The sequence below is a fragment of the Labrus mixtus genome, chromosome 16, assembly GCF_963584025.1.
Source record: "Labrus mixtus chromosome 16, fLabMix1.1, whole genome shotgun sequence".
In the NCBI taxonomy this organism is placed as follows: Eukaryota; Metazoa; Chordata; class Actinopteri; order Labriformes; family Labridae; genus Labrus; species Labrus mixtus.
In genome coordinates, this window is record NC_083627.1 from 19,906,327 (window position 1) to 19,928,234 (window position 21,908).

Here is a 21,908-nt window from a genome sequence, read left to right on the forward strand (position 1 = left end):
AATCTAAAACATTACAAACATTCCCCATCAAAATAATCCAAAAACTTTGCAACACATTTTTAAAACAGTTTGTAGGCGAAAAAAAAAAACTAAAACAGAGAATCAACTGAACACATTAAAATGTTCTTCATGTGAATTCAAATCAGAAAAATGTCTAAATTAGACGCATAAAGAGATCAGAGATTACATGCATTTTAAAACACCGTTCTTTATGTTTGTTTTGTTCGGTTCATTCAAACAACTGAATCAGATAAATACCTTAAAGAGTTGTCAGAAAATGAATCTCAGGAAAACATTTAAAACACTTCTCTTTGTTAAATATCAACCTGTTTATGTTTCAGTGTGACAGAAATCAAACTGTCCTGAGTGAACCTTCACGGTAAAGCAGGACCGATAAAAACACGATTTCATTAGAGTTAGAGTTTCACGATGACAAATATTACAAATAAACAGAGAGACAGCTGCTTTAACATTTTCAATAAATGTTAATGACAAATAAATTTAATTCAGTTGTTTCAGTCATTAAGGCGTCCATATCGATTGTTAGAAAAACCTCATGAATAGAACATTATTTAGCAGCTGTCTCTGAAGTTGTCAAATTGTGATTTATGTGGATCAAATATAAAAATCAGTATTTTAACATTAGGTTTAATATTCATACAGAAACTTACTTCCAACATCCAGTCTGGTTCCTCCACCAAAAGTCCACCACAGTGGTACAAAGTCATTGAGCGGCCGTACAAAAACCTCTCACTGTAGAGACACACGGCTCTCTGACTTTAACACACTGAACTCAAACTACCACAACTCCACATGTCACCTTACGATGAGAGTGAAAATCATCTATTTCCCAACAAATAAAAACTCTGGTTTCAAACATTTTACCTTCATTTAAATTCAGTCTGTGTTTCTGTTTTAAACTGAAATCCTTTAAAGTCAAATGTTGTCTTTATTCTTTCTAAAACAAGAGATTTAAAAGTTAAAGGTCAGTATTTTCTTTTCCTCCAGGCTTGAATATGAAGACAAAAGACACCAGAATAACTTACTGATTGAATAAAAAGATGAATATGTGACTTACTTCCAATATCCAGTCTGGTTCCTCCACCGAACGTGTACCACAGTGATACAAACTGATGGAGTCGTCGTACAAAAACCTCTCGCTGTAGAGACACACGGCTCTCTGACTCTGACACAAACACAGACACCTGAATGAGTCTCTGCCTGCAAGACCTCTGAGACCAAAAGACAACTGAATTTAAAAAGATTATAACAAATTAAAGAATGTCTTTCATTGATATACTTAAATTATTTTTAAATCATTTTCTCAAGAATATTATTAATTATCGTGATTTATATCAGAATAAATGTTTCTAGAAGCATGAACATGAAATCATATTAAATTTGTTTTGAAAGTTTTCTAATTAATTGTATAATTAATTGATTGATTGATAAACAGAGTAATGACAGTGATCCCTGTTGGAGTCAGTCAGAACATTTCCATAGAGAGCCACTTTGCATCAGCAGCACCATGCTCCAGTGCTCTGGGAGAGTTTATAGTCCTGACAGTTGAACACTGGATGACTGACAGCTGTCCTTCATCACAACAGAAATCCTCGTCCTCATCATCAAAAACATGACTTTGATCTGCGTCCTCATCTGGACTCTCCTCCTCTGCTGCTGCTTCACAGGTAAAGTCCAGAGAATCAAACTCCTCTCCTCTATGAACATCCGTCCCTCTGAAATGAAGCCCACTAAACCCTGATGCTGCTTTCTGTTTTTGTCTCTGTATCCTCAGAGTCCAGAGGACAGGTCACAGTGACTCAGCCTGCAGCAGTGACCTCTGCTCTGGGAGCCTCCGTCTCCATCTCATGTAGGACCAGTCAGAATGTTTATGGTAGTAGCTATTTGCACTGGTACCAACAGAAAGATGGAGGAACTCCTAAACTCCTCATTTACCTTGCTAGCACTCGAGCATCAGGGATTCCAGATCGTTTTTCAGGCAGTGGATCAAACTCTGCCTTCACTCTGACCATCAGTGGAGTCCAGACTGAAGATGCAGCAGTTTACTACTGTCAGAGTTTTCACTATATCAACAGTCAGAATGTGTTCACACAGTGAAAAAGCGTCGTACAAAAACCTCCCTCAGTCAGTCTGAACAGAAACTGAACTGACTGCTGCAGCTGGAAGTTTCTGCAGAGACTGACACACTTCACTGAGGACACACACACACACACACACACGCACGCGCGCATGCACGCGCGCACACACACACACACACACACACACACACACACACACACACACACACACACACACACACTCACACACTGTGAAGAGAATAAACACACCATCTTTTAAATATCAAACATTTTCAGCCCACTTCTCCCCCCTCTTTCCTCACCATGATGGTCAGACACAGCTCATTTACATATTTAAAGGTACAGACACAGAAACAGCCTGTTCTGAGCAGGGCTGAAATAGAGGGGTTTATAGGCATGATCAAATACAGGATCAGAGTGGATTTAGAACAAGAAACTTCACACACAGGGGAAGATGAATCAGCAAATCACATCAAAGTCAATATGCCGGAATTAGCACAAAAGCTACATTTCATCTGTAGTCCCTAAAGGCATGTACGAACAAAAAACATAAAATACATTTACAATTACAGGACAGCAAACAAAAGAACTCACAGACACTTTTACAAACAAAAATGGACACGATTGTCAGATAAGAAATAACAGACCAACATGATAAAAAAGCCTATAAAATATATTAATAAAGAAGATGAAAATAATAAAAAATACTTAAGGTTTCACCAATCAGGGCTGAGAAGAGAAAAAAATATCAGCCAATAAGATCAATAAAAAATCTGAATTAAACAACCATTTGAATTAATCAACACTCGTATGATGAAGATCAACTTCATGAACTTTTTAAGACCAACATGATTCAGCTTGTAGCCTCCAGCAGGGCCATCAAAGGTCACAAGCTGAAACGCGTCATATTAAGTTAATAAGATAAGACAAGATAAGATAGACAAGATGAACTGTATTGTCCCAGTGGGAAATTTGCCTTGGACTTCATCAAATTGATCTTCGTACGACACGTGCTGCTGGAGTCTTGTACCCTCTCCAAGCCTTTCAGCTGAACTGTAGGTATGATTCTCTGCCAATCACAGACACACACAGAGGCAGACTGACAGACAGACTATAAGAAATATGTTTTTAAAGGGATCAGCAGAATGGGCGGGATGAGGACATTCTGACATAAAGCAGCTAAGTGAGAAGACAGCTGGTTTCCCATCAGTTTAAAATGTCGACATCATTAAATTGTACAAACCTGTGTGTGTATGTGTGAAAATGTCTAAACAGCTAAAACACTGAGATCTTTCGTCAACCAGAGACTGACTGCTGCTGCTGAAGAGATATTTGATCTGTTTGAAAGAACGATAGCAGAATATGAGGAGCAACTTTGTCGATCAAAAGAGGAAAACGAGCGACAACACAGACTGCTGGATGCTGTTTACAACCCTGAAGTCCGCTTACACAAATATGGTTTGTGTAGTTTATTGTTAGTGTTGATTTAAAACGATGAGAAGCAAGCTACATTCTCACATAACTGTTAGATATGTTGTGATGTGCTGATTTTCTTTGGACACAGATCGGGAGTTTCAGAGGTTAAATCCAACTAAATTCCCCAGAATTAAATTACAGCAGTCCCTTTGAATTCATATCACCATGGAAACCTTTCAATCTCACACACAGTTGTCCGAGATGATCATCATCAACAACAATATCTAAACCATCGTCATCAGGTCATAGGTACTTATAAAGTGCTGGGTCTTTTGCTTTTTCTGAAAGGTGCAGAGGGACTCTGCAGATCGAATGGAGTTTGGAAGTTAATTCCACCACCAGGGGGCGACAGAGGAGAAGAGTCTATTTAGCGTCTTAGGACCCTGTTGTGAAGGTTGGATCAGACGCCTTTCATTGGCAGAGCGTAGTTGGGGGGAGGGAGTGTAGACCTGGATGAGAGAGTTAAAGTAAGGAGGAGCCGTTTTTGTGTCTGTTTTGTAAGCGAGCAGCAGAGTTTTAAATTTGATGCGAGCAGTAACTGGGAGCCAGTGTAAGGAGATGAACAGCAGAGTGACATGTGCTCTTTTAGGAAGGTTGAAGACCAGTCGTGCTGCTGCATTTTGTTTCATCTGCAGGGGTTTGATAGTGCATGTAGGAAGACCTGCCAGTAGAGAGTTGCAATAGTCGATGTGTGATATCACAAGATCCTGTACCAGGAGCTGTGTAGCATGTTCTGACAGGTAAGGTCTGATCTTCCTGATGTTGTACAGGGCAAATCGACTCCATTTGTTAGTCTTAAGAGCTTTATGCTCATATTATGCAACATTTAGGGTTTTTCTAAGACTTCTGTCTGTCCCACTGTCTCCCTCCCTCTCATTGGGCCTCATTCACTAATATGTGTGTAGAAATGTTCTTACTCTGCGCATTAAATAAGTGCATACGCAAAATCACCGTCAGATTCATGACACGTGCGTACCAGCATATTTTGTTCTCACCACCAGGCGTATGTGAGTGAATCAGAATCATTCTAAATCGGCAGCATACTACCACATCCCCATCTCTCCATATAAGGACATCCGATTGGTGTATCAGGACGAGAGCGGAGAGGTGGAGACATGTAGAAGTTTTTAGGAGATGGCCCCAAAAGGTAAAAAAGATTGGTGTGTCTGGGGGTTTAGATGATGTTACAGTGAATTACAGAGTTGCAGCAGTACGTGCGTTGGCCCTTTTAACATTAAAACAGTCTGGCTGACAAGTAGCAATTTAGTTTTCACTAGTGGAAATTACATTTCAACATGTCAAAATTACATTTTGACATATCTGTAAAACCATTTTACACGTTACAAATATATTTCTACTTGGCGAAATGTAGTTTCAATGTACTATAATCTAGAGGTATAAAAACAACTCCACCAATCTGTTAGATTGATAATCAAATGTACCTTTCTCCTTTATGTTTATCACAAGGTGGGGTTTGGTGATCCATGGAGCCATTGATGGACACTCTCGACTGATCACATACTTGAATTGCAACACAAATAATCGTGCCTCCACTGTACTGACACAGTTTGTAAAAGCAACCTGCATGTATGGCCTTCCTTCCAGAGTTAGATCAGACTATGGAGGTGAGAATTCACAAGTTGCACTGTTCATGAACCTTGTTCAAGGTGTGGAGAGGAGGAGTCACATCACAGGCGAGTCTGTCCATAACCAAAGAATAGAACGTCTTTGGAGAGATGTTTTTCTGCATGTTCTACAATCTTTCTATGACACATTTTACTCTCTTGAGAATTCTGAGCTTCTTGATCCTGAGGATGAACTCCACAAAATGGCAATGCAAATTGTCTTTCTGCCAGAAATTCAGAAAAGACTTCAGAACTTCAGAAATGCCTGGAATTACCACAGTCTGCGCACAGAAAACAACAGAACACCTGTCCAAATCTGGATTGCAGGAATGCTGGCCAATATGGAGATGGACAGCACAGCCATCAACAATGTGTTTGGTGAGGACCGTTACAGTGAACAAAGTTTGGAGGCCCTTTTGGCACACCATGGGATTGGCACTTTCCCCAGTCTTGATGACGATGACCATTTCCCAGCTGTTGTTGTGGAAGAACCCAGAATCCACCTCACTTCCGGTTGAGAGGCGACGACTCTACCAACTGAGCCACAGCCTCTCATAAGAAATGGATTTCATCATGAAACCATTGAATTTAGAGTCTGTTGTTTGAGATGATGAATAGATAAAAACTGTCAGCTGTAAGTGTCAATTCAAAGTATTCAAAGCTCCTGGCTGAGGTGGAGTGATACATGTTGTGAAAAGTCCCAGTGATGTTGTGTCCTATATCGTCACTCATGTAATGCCTCTGATCCAATCATATTGCTTGGTCAGAACTAACTGTTGTATAAATTACCATATACCATACCTTATGATGGAAGAAGTATTCTGCTCCTGTACAGAAGCAAAAGTGGTATTACCACACTGAAAATACTCCTGCATTTAGACATTGTATAGTAAATGTTCACTGACAATGTTTTACTATTCTAATATTGTTTCAATAAATATTAAAGGCAGGTGAGGAATCCGCTCATTTTTTTATTTAAAGTATCCTCTATATGATCATAGTTAAGTAATGTAATATTTTGTCTAATGACCAATAATAAGACTACTTCTTGCAGTACACCACTTTATACACTGTCATTTTACCTCAGAAATCAAAGACACTGCATATTTCTTCTTGAAAAATACAATTAAAATTTTATTGTACAACTGCAAAATGTCCTGCCTCCATTGCATAACATTGGAACATGTCACTGATAACCAAATTTGAGAGGAAAAAAAAGGTGCGAGTTGTACTTTAACATGGAAATATCAGTAAACGTCATATCAGTTCTGAAATATTTGACTCCCAAATATTAACCTCTCTTAATAGTATAACCATACTATAACTACTAATTATTCTTGTGTTCAGTTATAATTACTTTACACAAATGCACTGAAAAAGCTGTTTTATTTTGAAGAAAATTGCAGCAACGTTACAGAAGTCTGAGGAGGGCTTTGCCCTAGAATGTAATGAACTTGTACTTTAAATCCTGAACTGACTACAACCTTTGGTCCACAGAATGCTGCACTGAAAACAAATGGCAGAGACCTTGTTTGTCGCTGTCAGATTTATTTAGACACAAACTTCAATTAAACAATGGATTTTTTAAATATTTTTTTCAACCTCTGTGATATTTTATTGATATTTTTATTGTCTTGGTCTGGACTCGGTCTCGTTCCCTAAATGTCTTGGTCTTGCCTCGGAGCTCTCTGGTCTCGGGCAGGTCTTTGTCACGGTTAGTGTGGTCTTGACTACAACACTAGTTTAAAGATTTTAAAAAAAATCTTTATTAATTTTAGGGCAAAGGTAATGCTCTACAGTTAAAGTCAAGTAAGCTTTTCATTGATTTTAATACATTTTTATTTGCTACAGAGGCTGAGAAAAAATTATTTAGGAAATGCTGACATACTGCAGTTTTTCAGAAAATGCTCAGGTTTTGGGAGGTTGTTTTGAAACAATGCTGAGATTTTAGAGAGTGTTTATCTAGGACCCTGGTTACATTATGCAATGCCGAAACCTGGAGCCTGCAGAATTCCTTCTGTCATACAGCTTTTGAATTTCTCATATTGTTTGTGAATGGGCAGTCTGAGCACGATGGCGCATGTGTTTGCCTCTGGAAAGATTTCAGTGTCTTCATCGTGGAGAAATTCAGGATGCTGTGGGAAGCCCAGGGGAGGCACTGCTGAAGCTCCAGAGGCAAACTCCAGCACCATTTCCAGCGTCAAGGGGCTGCATTCTCCTTCTACAAAGACATGAGCAAAGGAAATTATAGCTCACATGGAAAGAAATATAAATGCCTGTCACACTAATAAGCTTCAAGTATTGTACAACTGCATCTACATGAAACTGATGAAACTATAATTGCACAATAAGACACAAATGACTGACAGATCAACCTAACCAAATTCCCAGGGCTGGCTCAGTGGTTCAGCCAAAAACACACATGCAATTGAAATATCGTACCCTCAATATCGATTAACCAGTCTCTCCAGAAACAGATGGTCTGTTTTTCCAGGGGTCGTCTGTTACTTCCAGGGACTGAGAAATCAACTTCAAACAAAGTAGACAAGTCTTTGGCCTCCAGTGGTTTCGGTGCACTGGTGAACAGGTTCTCAAAGATTCCAGGGTGAGCCCTAAGCTCATCAAGGAAACCCAGAGTTTTGAAACCTTCCTCAAACCTGAAAAAAAAACCCACATAAATTAGAACATTACAAATCATTGTTATATGAACAAGTTTACCCTTTCACACCCCTCAGTTTTGCCCTGATGGATAAACTGCTCACTGTCTCAATGCCACGTGCATCCACCCATCAACAAAATAATGTGCTGCAGACTGGACCAGGGAATCCCTCTGCTCCAAGGATGTGATGTATCTCAGCGTTCCAGGAGACTGGTGAGGAGGAGAAGGAAGAGGAGGAGGAGGAGGAGGAGGAGGAGGAGAAGGAGCAGGTGAAGGGCTCTGTTGGTCTATGGCAGGGCAAGCATTGCTCAGGTCACATGCATCTATTATCTGAATTGGAGGCAAAAATACACACAAATACAGATACACAATATACATTAAAACTGTAATTTTTAAAAACTAGTACAAATGAAAATGTTTGAAATGACATTGCTAATCACCTGTCCAGCTGGTGTTACCATCCACTGAACATAGAGGGTCGAAAACCCTTTGATGTTGTACTGCTCAATGGATCCTGACAGTGTGCTTTCCAGTACTTTGGTTGATGCTGCTTCTCTAAGACAAAAAACCTCACTGGCCATTTCCTCTTGCCCAACAAAATCAAACAATGTCTAAAGCAGAGAACAGAAACAGGACTTTACATCTATGAATTATCATACTATGCACAACCCAGAGCAAAACTTAACATCAGAGGTGAACTCCTTCTCAGAGGTTAACATTAAGACAGGTAAAGTGATAACCTGAATAGATTCAGACAAGACAAACTTCCTCGTCCTCTCCAATCCATTAGGAAACTTGAATTTGAGTGGCACACCATCAGTAGGCTCTTCAAAAGCTTCCATTCTGTCTTGTCTTGCTTCAATTGCCTATAACACATAATTACACTTGTATGAATTTTAAAATGCATTTTTAGAGCAACAGACTGTGAAAGAGTAATTGAAATCATATTTCATTACATAACTAATAGAATTTACCTTTCACCGTCTCTGTTCCTGTGACTCCAGTCCCTGACGTCTCATTTCCTGTTTGAGATAAAAGAAAATATGTTTTCATCTAATTAATACAATACAAATGTTTTTTTCCAATGACAATCCAGCATGAAAGTAGCCTACTATTCGTCTGTCTGCCAACAATGATTCATTAAATTCTGCGTCTTGTTGAAGCCGTAGAGCCCGCCATTCTTGCAATGTCTGAAAAGCAATCAGTATAAGCGAGAGATACAACATAATTAGAATAGAAAAGTGTATGACAGTAACCCATTACAGAAAAAATACAAAACTTTTACCAAAAACTAATGGTAATGAAGGCAAGAGGTGTGTTCTTCATTACCTCAGCTGTGCTTGTTTCAAAAAGTGGTGCTGGCACAGGCTCACTTTCAAAGCATGCTGCTGGTGCAGGCTCAGGAGGTGCGAGATGCATACCTAATGTTGTTTCCTGTGATATATTGTGAAAGTTCACAAACAATCAACTCATGTGATCCAAGTTAAACATTTTTTTATCATTGACCAAAGTTACTGTATGAGGAACTGCATACCTGTAACACTTCAGCAAGTGGGAGGATGTATAGTCTACTTCTTCCAGTAACCTCCTTTAATTCTTTGACAGAATGGACTTGGACCTTTGTCAGCCTCTTGCCTTTATCAGCTCTGGCCAACTCAAACCCAACCAGATTTAAGCTTATTTGGGGGTAGCTCTGATGGACAAACTGATTAAACTCTGCCAAGCTCCAGTTCAGTTTAAGTTGAGAGCGTTGGTTTTTCCCTGTCTCACGTATTGGTCTCCCTAAAATGAAAGAAATTTGAGAAATACAAAAAGATGTATCATTCAGCACACATTATTTGCTGTTTAAGTCTGTACAATGTCAATCTAATGTGAACATGTTTCGTAAATATAATTTATAAATTACATATAATTACTTTATATTCATTGTCTCATTTTGGTTAGGTAAGGCTTGTTTCAATGGTTTCACCCCCTCAGACGTCCTAAACTTACCAAAACCAATCTGAGCAAACTCCTCTCATTGTTTTACTGTGGGGATCCGGGTGTAATTTGGACCAGGGAACAGAAAAGGAGTCACATTCCAAACTGGGTTTTCCCTCCTTCCAATTGATACTGAAAAAAAATAGGGCTTTATTACTTTAAATTATTACTAGCAATCAGAATACGGGCCATGTTGTTTGCTTTCATAACGCTGTCTACATATTTGACGTTAATGTTTATGTTAATATTCGTGGAACAAGAGCCAAACAAAGTCCAGTTATCTAGTCTATTCTAAATATAAGCTGATTTTCAGCGAGCGTCTTAGCTATATAATGTTAATAACGTTGCACTACCTGTTTGCTGTTAGTGACATTACTCTAGCTAACAATACTGTAGTAGTAGCTTACGGCTAGCTCTAGCAGCGGTAGAGTTACCGTTACTACGCCGTTATAGTTTACCTGACATTCGATGTCGGGCACGTTGGAACAAGTGTCTTGTAGGAACAAGGATGTCATTGTTACTCTGCAACAGCTCCTGTCTGGCTCGATTCGCCACATTAAAAATTCTGTCAAATGCAGAAACTGCGGTCTCAGTGTTTCCGTCTTGCTCCATTTTCAATCATCGTCCCCCAACTGGGTACATCAGATTCAGAGCGCTGCGTACGTGAGCGTAACGGTAGTGGAGTTGCCCAATGAACCAATCCTGAGAAGGCGTCAGAGGCTTAATTTAATTTGTATTCTGTATTAGCTTAAATGTCTACAGAGCTGGTCTCTTGATAGAAAAACATCTGTCATCCTAAAGCAGGGCTGTGCAGAGATATTTAAACAGAATGTTTAACCTGCAATCAGATGTGACCTGTCAGCATGCACTAATATCAAGGACTGTAGTATCAGTAAGAAGATTGACTTCATCCAGGATTTATCTGTATTCAATATTAGCTTAACTGTCTACATATTGTTTAGAGCAGTGCACTAAGTTCAAATTCAACTTAGGCACAGAGGCATTCTTTGCTCTGTAAGTGGGGAGCATCTTTCATGTTTTAAAACAATAGTTTAGATCAATATTCTACACATAAAGCCTTTAATAATCATCATTATAATATAAGGAATCAGTTCATCTCCTCCTTCTGGTCTAAACCTCAAATCTCAAAAAGAGAAGACACAAACAGTCAAATACCAGTCGAGCCCAGTGTTTTACAATGATAACAGATATCACAAGCTTCAATGAAGAAGAATTATCATGTACGACTACATCTTACATTTAAGACGGACTAATCCAGTCCATCTAAAACAGGGACATATGTTTGGGGAAAGTTTGCAGGGTGTGTAAATTCATGCCCTAAACACAAATATCATATCCAGTACTATTGTGAAGGTAAATGTAAACACTAGCTGACTATGTTTGTGTGATCAGAAAACATATACACTGATTTTATTTTAGGAGAGCTTAAAAGGGCTATATATAACTTTCAAAAATACTGCGTTTGTAGCGACACCGCATGGCCGTTAGGTGAACTGCACCAGTAACCTGTTGCTCGCTCTCCCTCGCGTGCTCGTCATACGTGCTCGTAGGTACACAAACGAGAATCATCATCGGCCGCCAAACACTGGATATTTACCGGCATAATGTTTACAGAGGAGGTAAGTGGTCATACACATGTGAAAGTCTGTGAAGGAGTCTGTGTGTCTGTATTCATTCTCCATCCTACAAACGACAGTCTCTGCAGGCACTGGCTGAGAGCAGGAGTGTGTGATGAGTTTGTCCACCTTTGAGAGCTCCTAGAGCGGATAGAAGTGTGTGGAAGACGGCCTCTGGCTGTGGAGTTGAAGACCGGGAGTGTGTGATGAGTTAGTTCTGTTGATCTCTGTAAGCGGAGCGGAGTGAGGAGGACGTTGAGAACCTTGAGCTGGGAACCTGCAGAGGCCGAAGAACCACAAATTCAGGCAGCAGACTCCCACAGGCTTCAGGGTGCAGATAAGCTTTGTGAAATGGTGGGGACAGTGCTACACCAGACAGTTCATCACCAGCTGAAAAATGTCACACTTCTGGGTAAACACATTTTTCATTCCCTCACTCTCCCTCACTAGACATGGAGCATGCAGGGAACAAGAGGAAGAGCTAGATAAAGAAAAACTCTCCTCTCCTCAACTGTCCCTGTAAAAGCTCCTGATGGTTTTTTCATCAAAAGATGCACTTACTCACCCTGCCTAAAGGGTGAGCCAAAAGGTGGGTGCCAGTTTGTTCAAAAGAGTGATGTCTTCAGTTGCTATTAAAGTAGCACTGAACAAGATCTTTGGAAAAAACAATTTAGGAGCTACTTCCTCTCCTGCCTTTCTGTAATTATTTTTTAAATCTATTAATTGATTTAAATTTGTATGGAGTTGTTTATTCCAATGAACTTGTTTTTATTCATGTGTTGTGTATAGTTGTGTGTTTTTAATACGTAATTGTGTGTTTTAATGAACTAGTCCAATTCTAAAGCTCAGCTGAACTGAACTGAACTTGTTTTTATTCATGTTTTATTAATCATTGTATATAGTTTTTGAGTGTTTTTTATGAACTTGTTGTTATTGTTGTCTTTTTAATCATTGTATATAGTTGTTGTGTGTTTTAATGAACTTGTTTTTAATTAGATTATTTATGAATTTTAAAAAGAATTTCACTTCTGGGTGAACACATTTGTCATTCCCTGGACCAGTGACAAAAATGTCCCACTTTTGGGTCAATACCAATTTAACTCCCTGATCCGGGGACAATCCCCTCCCTTCTCAGCCCTTCTTTTTAATATGTATTTGTGTGTTTTAATTAAATTTAATGTATTAATTCATGTGTTTTTAATCATTGTATATAGTTTTTTTTTATGTGTTTTTAATCATTAATTTGAAAAGATGTCCCACTTCTGGGTGAACACATTTTCCATTCCCCAGACCAGGGAAATACCTGTCTCACTTCCAATTGAATGGACTTTTCATTCCCTAATCCAGGGGGTATTTGTGTGTTTTAATTAAAGTTTTATTAATGTATGAATTATTGTGTTTTTAATCATTGTATATAGTTGTTTTTTACAGTGGCCCTGAAGTGCAAAACACAACAACAAATAAGAAAACACAACAACAAATCAAAAAACACAACCACAAATTACAAAACACAACAACAAATTACAAAACACAACAACAAATCAAAAAACACAACAACAAATTACAAAACACAACAACAAATCAAAAAACACAACGACAAATAAGAAAACACAACAAGAAAAATCACAAAACACAACAACAAATTACAAAACACAACAACAAATCAAAAAACACAACGACAAATAAGAAAACACAATGACTTTAACTTTAACGGAAAAGGTAGGTACCTGGAGTTGACAAGGATCGTCGCTGATTGGACGAACGCAATGTCCGTCTTTTTAACAGGAAGTAAATGCTTCATACGCCTTTGGAGCCAGGCAGAGAAATGTCAACGAAGTAAGTGGAGATTTAAAATTCATGATGTATTGCCCAAATTGTGGCAAAGAGCTCCCAGAAAATGTACGGCCGTGGTTTGCAGTGGTTGTGGCAAGAGGTTACGAGATTTAAGAGTGATTGTATTATCCCCTGTGACTGCTGATAAACATTGTTCGACTCTGAGGCAGTCACTTACAGACCTTGGGCCCGTTTCTGAAAGAAGGTTTTGTGTAAACTCTGAGTCAGTTAACCCTGAAATGAGGGAAACTCTGGGTATTCCGTTTCAGAAGAGGAGGTCACTCAAACCCGAGAAAGAGGGGTAACTCCAGCCCGTTTCAGAGGGAGAGGTAACTTTACCTCTGAGTCAGTTACTATGGTAACTGAGTCTGTGAACCTAACCTGGTCGGGAGCAGGTTTTCTTCAATGAACCCAGAGTTTCTCCAGGTCTCCTCCCTCTTTCAGAGCCAGAAACGTTGTTTCATTTCCTCATTCTTTCATTCAGTCCGTATCACGCTGTGTCAGTGAAGATTCACCGTTTGTCTGAATAAAAATCCAGGTTGTTTTACAGTTTTTTCCAATTGCTAACACACTAAAATGACATGCATAGCACAATTATTTAAACTGACACACAGAGAGCAAAACCTCTTGGCCAATGCTAATTGGCCAATGTATGTGCCACCTGGCCAAACACCTCAATGGTTAATTGTTATCACTTCAATCAGGAAGTAAGCATTATGAAAAGACCACAAGTGAGCACCTTTTTTTTTACAACAACAATGGAAGACTTTGCAGAGAGAGGAAGAGGGAGGGTGAGAATGAGAGGGGGAGGAAGAGTGAGAGGTAGGGATAGAGCTGGTAGAGGAGTTCATAGCCAAAGAAGACAACAACTTTCAAATGAAATCAGAGCAACCTTAGTTGATCATGTCATCAACAATGCGAGAGGCTGGACAGAGAGTGCAGCCCAACTTGAGCCGTTTTACTGTACTGGTATATGTAGCACTGACTTGTTTGGTGAAAAATAGAAAAATAAATGTTTCAACAGCATGTGTGTGTATCTGCAAATATTTCTGAGCATGTGAACAATCTGAAGAATTTTCTACAATTCGAACTATTTTAGTATTATGGCAAAGCATACTAAAGATGAGAGTGCTTTTCATTATGCCCAACAGTGTGTGGTTGGTTAGACACAAATCTGGTAATATGAAGGAAGTGTGTGCCATTTGGTGCAAAAGTTTGATTTTGATAATATATCTATATGTAGTTTTGGTTGCAGTGCTTCATTTTGCAGGATAAATGAGGTATTTTGCAGTTTGGGTGTGTGGTTTTGTGAATTGTATTAAGTATTTTGATAAAACCAGCCTAGTTTTTAAAATTGTGTTTTAGCAATTGGAAAAAACTGTAATATGATATGTTAGGGTGGCAATAGCCTACTACAGCTTATAAAACAAACTGTTTTATCGAACATGGCATGTCTTTAAGTCGGTATGAAGACTACATTACTCCGTAGGGAATTAGAGCCTATGCTACATTAACGTTGGGAGATGTTAATTTAATTAGGGTTAATTTATAAACTATACAGGATAAAGGTGAGAGGACATTTAGCCTATGTGTGTGAATACAGCTTTATGTTGAGGATAAAGTTAATGCACATTCAAATAAACTCTGAATGAAGTTCACTATGAATCTATATGAGCCTATTATGTTATTATATTTCATTTTGAGCTGTTTAAAAGTCACTTTTCTTCTGCTGGATTGCATCTTAATGAAAATAAATTGTATAGGTTTAATAACCTACCATTCCATCAGTTTTGACCTGCAATATTTTAATTCTGATTAAATATTAAATTAATAGACTTCATTACGCGTTGACACGAGCAGCTGTTTTCTCTTACATCACTTCTCTCTCCTTTGCCGCTGCGCTGCAGCAGTTTTACTTTTTTTTCCTTCTTAAAACCTGTTCATATTCGCCGTAGGCTGTGGCCACATTAAGTTATTGGTGTATTTCGAGAGGGTTAAAGTAGGAGGATCTCTTTTTTTGTCACCTGTTGCCAAGGTGAATCGTAGTATTGGGGCTCCATTCATGTTGGCTTTTTATCATCGTGGTGCACGCGCTGAACACCGAGTGGACCTACTCAGAGTTGATTTAACTAATTCAAATCTGCTGATCTGGTAAACGAAAACTCAGAGTTTCCCACCAGAGAGTAAATCAACTCAGAGCTCAGAGTTAGTCTGAGAGTTTGTTCAACCTTCTTTCAGAAACGGGCCCAAGGTCTGTAAGTGACTGCCTCAGAGTCGAACAATGTTTATCAGCAGTCACAGGGGATAATACAATCACTCTTAAATCTCGTAACCTCTTGCCACAACCACTGCAAACCACGGCCGTACATTTTCTGGGAGCTCTTTGCCACAATTTGGGCAATACATCATGAATTTTAAATCTCCGCTTACTTCGTTGACATTTCTCTGCCTGGCTCCAAAGGCGTATGAAGCATTTACTTCCTGTTAAAAAGACGGACATTGCGTTCGTCCAATCAGCGACGATCCTTGTCGACTGCAGGTACCTACCTTTTCCGTTAAAGTTAATGTCATTGTGTTTTCTTATTTGTCGTTGTGTTTTTTGATTTGTGGTTGTGTTTTTTGATTTGTTGTTGTGTTTTCTTATTTGTTGTTGTGTTTTCTTATTCGTCGTTGTGTTTTGTGATTTGTGGTTGTGTTTTCTTATTTGTGGTTGTGTTTTGTGATTTGTTGTTGTGTTTTCTTATTTGTTGCTTTGTTTTGCACTTCAGGGCCACCGTAGTTATAAATAAAAAAAAGGAGTTAAGTGTTAAGCTCTTTTCCAGAAACTAACAGCTATGAAAGTTGTGAGAGTATGTCAAAGGCATGTATACTGTCAGGTTGAGTAATTCTAGGAAACAGAAACATGAGATGGTTATAGTTACTTATTGAATGACACAAACAGGGAAACAGCAACACACCACACAGAAACAATGAAGAAGAGGCACAGCTGAGATCATGACAAAGAAGCTGTTTGGAGTGAATATATAGACCTACATTTATGAGAGAGCTACTCAATTCCTTTTTCAACGTGCACTTTGTGTTAAATGTAACAGTGTTGTTCCTTCTTCTTTATTTGTTTACTTGTTTCACTTTTATTTGTTAGTTTGTTAACACTTGTTGGACTGACAGTAACTGAGCCACATTAAGAAAAACAAAAATAAACTAGAGAACGTTTAATCAAAGCTGCCGGTTCTGCTGGACCGCCTCTCGTCCGGGTGAAACTGAGTAACCATGGCAACAGAAATGCATCACTGCTGATCCGTGGAAACAGACAGTTTCAGTTCTCAAGATACACATGTGAAAGTCTTACTGTGCTGAGCATGACTGAGTAACAAGAAGCTGCAGCAGTTTTTCTAAGAACACATTCAAAGATACGGATCACGATACTTATTTTTACAAGTCTGGCAATAAAAATGCAAAATATCATGTTTTCTTTTTAATTTTGAGGTTATCACTAATAAAACAATGCACATATTTTCTTTATAAAAAGTGACACTGACGACATCTTACAAAAAAGACAGTTTAGGAAGATAAATTCTACATAGGCCTAATGGATTTCGAATCAATTCCTTAATGTTTAAAACAGATAGAGCAAATCTGTTCAAATACACAGAGTTGCTGTTTGTTATTCTGGAAGTGAAGCAAAGAAAGCTTTGAAAAACACTGGATTATCTCAGATTTGAGTCAACTAATGTACGTTTTCAGTCACATTTTTGAATCGTTGGGTCATGACAAAAAACATACTGCATATATATTTAATCTAATCGAATGAAATTGTCCATATCTCTACTGAACTTTTTTTTTAAAGTTTTTTATTGATATCCTCATGTGTTTTTTATTATTATATTTACCTTTTATCATACTGCATTGATCATTAAATTTATAAACTCTAATATTTAAAATCATCCACTGCTTGACAAACTCTTTGAATTTTAAATTCATATTTTTTAGATTGTTTGCTTGAGGTAGATTTACATATTTCGCTTCAGTTGACTGACTCTGTGTGTTTGCATATCTGTCCTCCCTCTCCGCTCTCGGACGTTAAGAGGCCGGTGTCGATCAGCGGCTGTTTGAGGCCTTTCAGAGACGCTGACATACGATGATGATGATGTCATTGATTCTACACCTGCTAATCTTTGGGCTCCTTGTTCAGGGTGAGGCCAGGTTCACTACAATAATCACTGTTATGGAGAAAAATTTAAAGAAGCAGCATTTACCTTTATTCCACCGTTTCTCTAAAGTTAAGAAAGCAAAGATTCTGTTTGGATGTTGTTCATCTTTCTCCGTCCGTTTCGATAACCTTCTCCCCTTTTTTCATGTTTCTTCAGGTTCATCAGGAGACATCCTCCTGACTCAGACTCCTGGATCTCAGTCTGTTGTTCTAGGACAGACTGTCTCTATCAGATGTCAAACCAGCACAAGTGTTAGTAATAACCTCCACTGGTATCTTCAGAAACCTGGAGAAGCTCCTAAACTCCTGATTTATTCTTCTACAAGCCGTCAGTCTGGAGTTTCAGCTCGTTTTAGTGGAAGTGGATCTGGAACTGACTTCACTCTGACTGTTAGTGGAGTCCAGACTGAAGATTCAGGAGATTATTATTGTCAGCAGAGTAACAGCTTCCCGTTCACACAGTGATACAACGTCGTACAAAAACCTCCGTCAGCTGAAGAGGAACTGATATGAATGAACAGCTGCAGAGAAACTAAAATAAAGTTCCATGAAACACAGTATAGTTTAAAATCAATTTAAACTATAAACTATAAATATTCTGCACATTAAGAAGATTATCTATTTTAATTCTTTCAATGAATACACAAGAGTGTTTTATGTTACAAGACCCGAAACCCCCCATGAACCCAGAAACATCACTGATGATGAGTTCTAGCCCATCTGTCGGATGTATCTTTTATCTATCTTTACACACACACATACATTTTATCCTAATAAAACAAATTTTGTAGTTTAGTTTCTACTTTTTTCTACTTTTGCAGTTTGTAAATATTTTGAGTGTTTGAACTGCAGTAGCACTGGTTTGATATCTCTCTATGCTGATGATATCACGCTTTATTTAACAGATTTAAAATATTTATTTGAGCTAAAACACATTCATTTAGATGTTTTCCTCTCTTTTCTTTTTATAAACATAAACCACTAGACATTTTAAAGTCCTGGTCATTAACATTTTCAGTAAAGAAAGCTGATTTGATGATTTTCATTCAGTTGTTTCAGTCATTAAGGTGTCCATATCGATTATTAGAAAAATCTAACTTATATATTGTATATCTGTTTATTATGAAGATGTTTCATGATACAAAAGATTTTAAATTTTCTTTAATTCGGTTTAGATTCTGAAGAATTGATAAAGACGTTTTTACACGTTTGAAATAATTGAAAAAGACAAAAAGTGTATTTCTAATTGATTTAATGAACAGATTATCAGGAAACAATACACACACATATGAAGCAACAAGCTAATATTTATTCTTTAGAAACATGAAATAAAGAGAGAGAGAGGTGCAGAGTGAGAGCAATATCACAGTAAAACCAGCAGCACAGTCCCAGTGAGTCATTACTGGGAACACTGGTCTCTACTCAGACTTTCTGTGACTTGAGCCTGGGCGCCCTGGGTGGCCTCACAGGTCACAGAGCCCACCTTCCTCCACTGGTCTGCAGAGAGCCTCAGGGTGCTGCTCCAGCTGTAGAGAGCGTCCTTCTCCAGCACCGCAGGGCTCCTGCTCTCCTCCCAGCTGCTGCTGCTGCTGCTGCCGTCCACCTTCCAGGCCAGACTCCAGCCTGAGGGGAAGCCCTTGTTGGCCAGGCACATGAGGGTGGCCTTCCCCTGCTCCAGCTCCTCATTGGAGGGGGGCAGCACCGTCAGGGTGGGACGCACATCACCTATAGGAGACACCAATCAGATTAGAGGACAGGGAGCACACAACTGTCAATCAACCACCAAACCCTATAGGACACCTTTAATGTCTGAGAGCTGATTTTCTTTTTTTAGGAGTTTCTGTCAGATGTTTCTTTCTGCTCCACCAGTCACTCACTCACACATTGTTTCACTTCCCTTTAAGAAGCCTCTCATGCACATCAGCACACAGAGAGAGAATCACACAGAACGACCTGAAATATATTTAAACTACATCTGAATCAAATCTAAAACATTACAAACATTCCCCATCAAAATAATCCAAAAACTTTGCAACACATTTTTAAAACAGTTTGTAGATGAAAAAAAAAAAAACTAAAACAGAGAATCAACTGAACACAATCAAATGTTCTTCATGTGAATTCAAATCAGAAAAATGTCTAAATTAGACGCATAAAGAGATCAGAGATTACGTGCATTTTAAAACACCGTTCTTTATGTTTGTTTTGTTCGGTTCATTCAAACAACTGAATCAGATAAATACCTTAAAGAGTTGTCAGAAAATGAATCTCAGGAAAACATTTAAAACACTTCTCTTTGTTAAATATCAACCTGTTTATGTTTCAGTGTGACAGAAATCAAACTGTCCTGAGTGAACCTTCACGGTATAGCAGGACCGATAAAAACACGATTTCATTAGAGTTAGAGTTTCACGATGACAAATAAACAGAGAGACAGCTGCTTTAACATTTTCAATAAATGTTAATGACAAATAAATTTCATTCAGTTGTTTCAGTCATTAAGGCGTCCATATCGATTGTTAGAAAAACCTCATGAATAGAACATTATTTAGCAGCTGTCTCTGAGGTTGTCAAATTGTGATTTATTTGGATCAAATATAAAAATCTGTATTTTAACATTAGGTTTAATATTCATACAGAAACTTACTTCCAACATCCAGTCTGGTTCCTCCACCAAAAGTCCACCACAGTGGTACAAAGTCATTGAGCGGCCGTACAAAAACCTCTCACTGTAGAGACACACGGCTCTCTGACTTTAACACACTGAACTCAAACTACCACAACGCCACATGTCACCTTACCATGAGAGTGAAAATCATCTATTTCCCAACAAATAAAAACTCTGGCTTCAAACATTTTACCTTCATTTAAATTCAGTCTGTGTTTCTGTTTTAAACTGAAATCCTTTAAAGTCAAATGTTGTCTTTATTCTTTCTAAAACAAGTGATTTAAAAGTTAAAGGTCAGTATTTTCTTTTCCTCCAGGCTTGAATATGAAGACAAAAGACACCAGAATAACTTACTGATTGAATAAAAAGATGAATATGTGACTTACTTCCAATATCCAGTCTGGTTCCTCCACCGAACGTGAGCCACAGTGATACAAACTGATGGAGTCGTCGTACAAAAACCTCTCGCTGTAGAGACACACAGCTCTCTGACTCTGACACAAACACAGACACCTGAATGAGTCTCTGCCTGCAAGACCTCTGAGACCAAAAGAAAACAGAATTTAAAAAGATTAGAACAAATTAAAGAAAGTCTTTCTTTGAGATATTTAAATTATTTTTAAATCATTTTCTCAAGAATATTATTAATTATCGTGATTTATATCAGAATAAATGTTTCTAGAAGCGTGAACATGAAATCATATTAAATTTGTTTTGAAAGTTTTCTAATTAATTGTATAATTAATTGATTGATTGATAAGAGTAATGAGAGTGATCCCTGTTGGAGTCAATCAGAACATTTCCATAGAGAGCCACTTTGCATCAGCAGCACCATGCTCCAGTGCTCTGGGAGAGTTTATAGTCCTGACAGTTGAACACTGGATGACTGACAGCTGTCCTTCATCACAACAGAAATCCTCGTCCTCATCATCAAAAACATGACTTTGATCGGCGTCCTCATCTGGACTCTCCTCCTCTGCTGCTGCTTCACAGGTAAAGTCCAGAGAATCAAACTCCTCTCCTCTATGAACATCCGTCCCTCTGAAATGAAGCCCACTAAACCCTGATGCTGCTTTCTGTTTTTGTCTCTGTATCCTCAGAGTCCAGAGGACAGGTTACAGTGACTCAGCCTGCAGCAGTGACCTCTGCTCTGGGAGCCTCCGTCTCCATCTCATGTAGGACCAGTCAGAATGTTTATAGTAGCAACCGTTTAGCCTGGTACCAACAGAAAGATGGAGGAACTCCTAAACTCCTCATTTACCTTGCTAGCACTCGAGCATCAGGGATTCCAGATCGTTTTTCAGGCAGTGGATCAAACTCTGCCTTCACTCTGACCATCAGTGGAGTCCAGACTGAAGATGCAGCAGTTTTCTACTGTCAGAGTGAACACTATATCAACAGTCAGTATGTGTTCACACAGTGAAATAGCATCGTACAAAAACCTCCCTCAGTCAGACTGAACAGAAACTGAACTGACTGCTGCAGCTGGAAGTTTCTGCAGAGACTGACACACTTCACTGAGGACACACACACACACACACACACGCACACACACACACACACACACACACACACACACTGTGATTGTAACATCAAAGGTGGTCCAAATGTACCCCTACATACCCCTTAACAAATCTAAACTTTATCTAAAACTCTTAAAACATAGCCTCCAATGGAATGACTAACACACCCATGCACTGGTTTAGATCCTAACTCTCTGG

General features: G+C 38.6%; 3 gene segments (V, D, J or C); 2 read left to right on the forward strand and 1 right to left on the reverse strand.

The window, feature by feature from the left end:
• The window catches only part of LOC132990871 (Ig kappa-b4 chain C region-like), a 637,710-nt gene that overhangs the window by 430,639 nt on the left and 185,163 nt on the right, over nt 1-21,908 (forward strand).
• LOC132990989 (Ig kappa-b4 chain C region-like) lies at nt 18,755-19,294 on the reverse strand. The segment is given in 1 exon segment: nt 18,755-19,294. A coding segment is annotated over 1 exon segment (255 nt).
• LOC132991381 (Ig kappa chain V region 3381-like) lies at nt 21,079-21,625 on the forward strand. The segment is given in 2 exon segments: nt 21,079-21,180; nt 21,288-21,625. Coding segments are annotated over 2 exon segments (378 nt in total).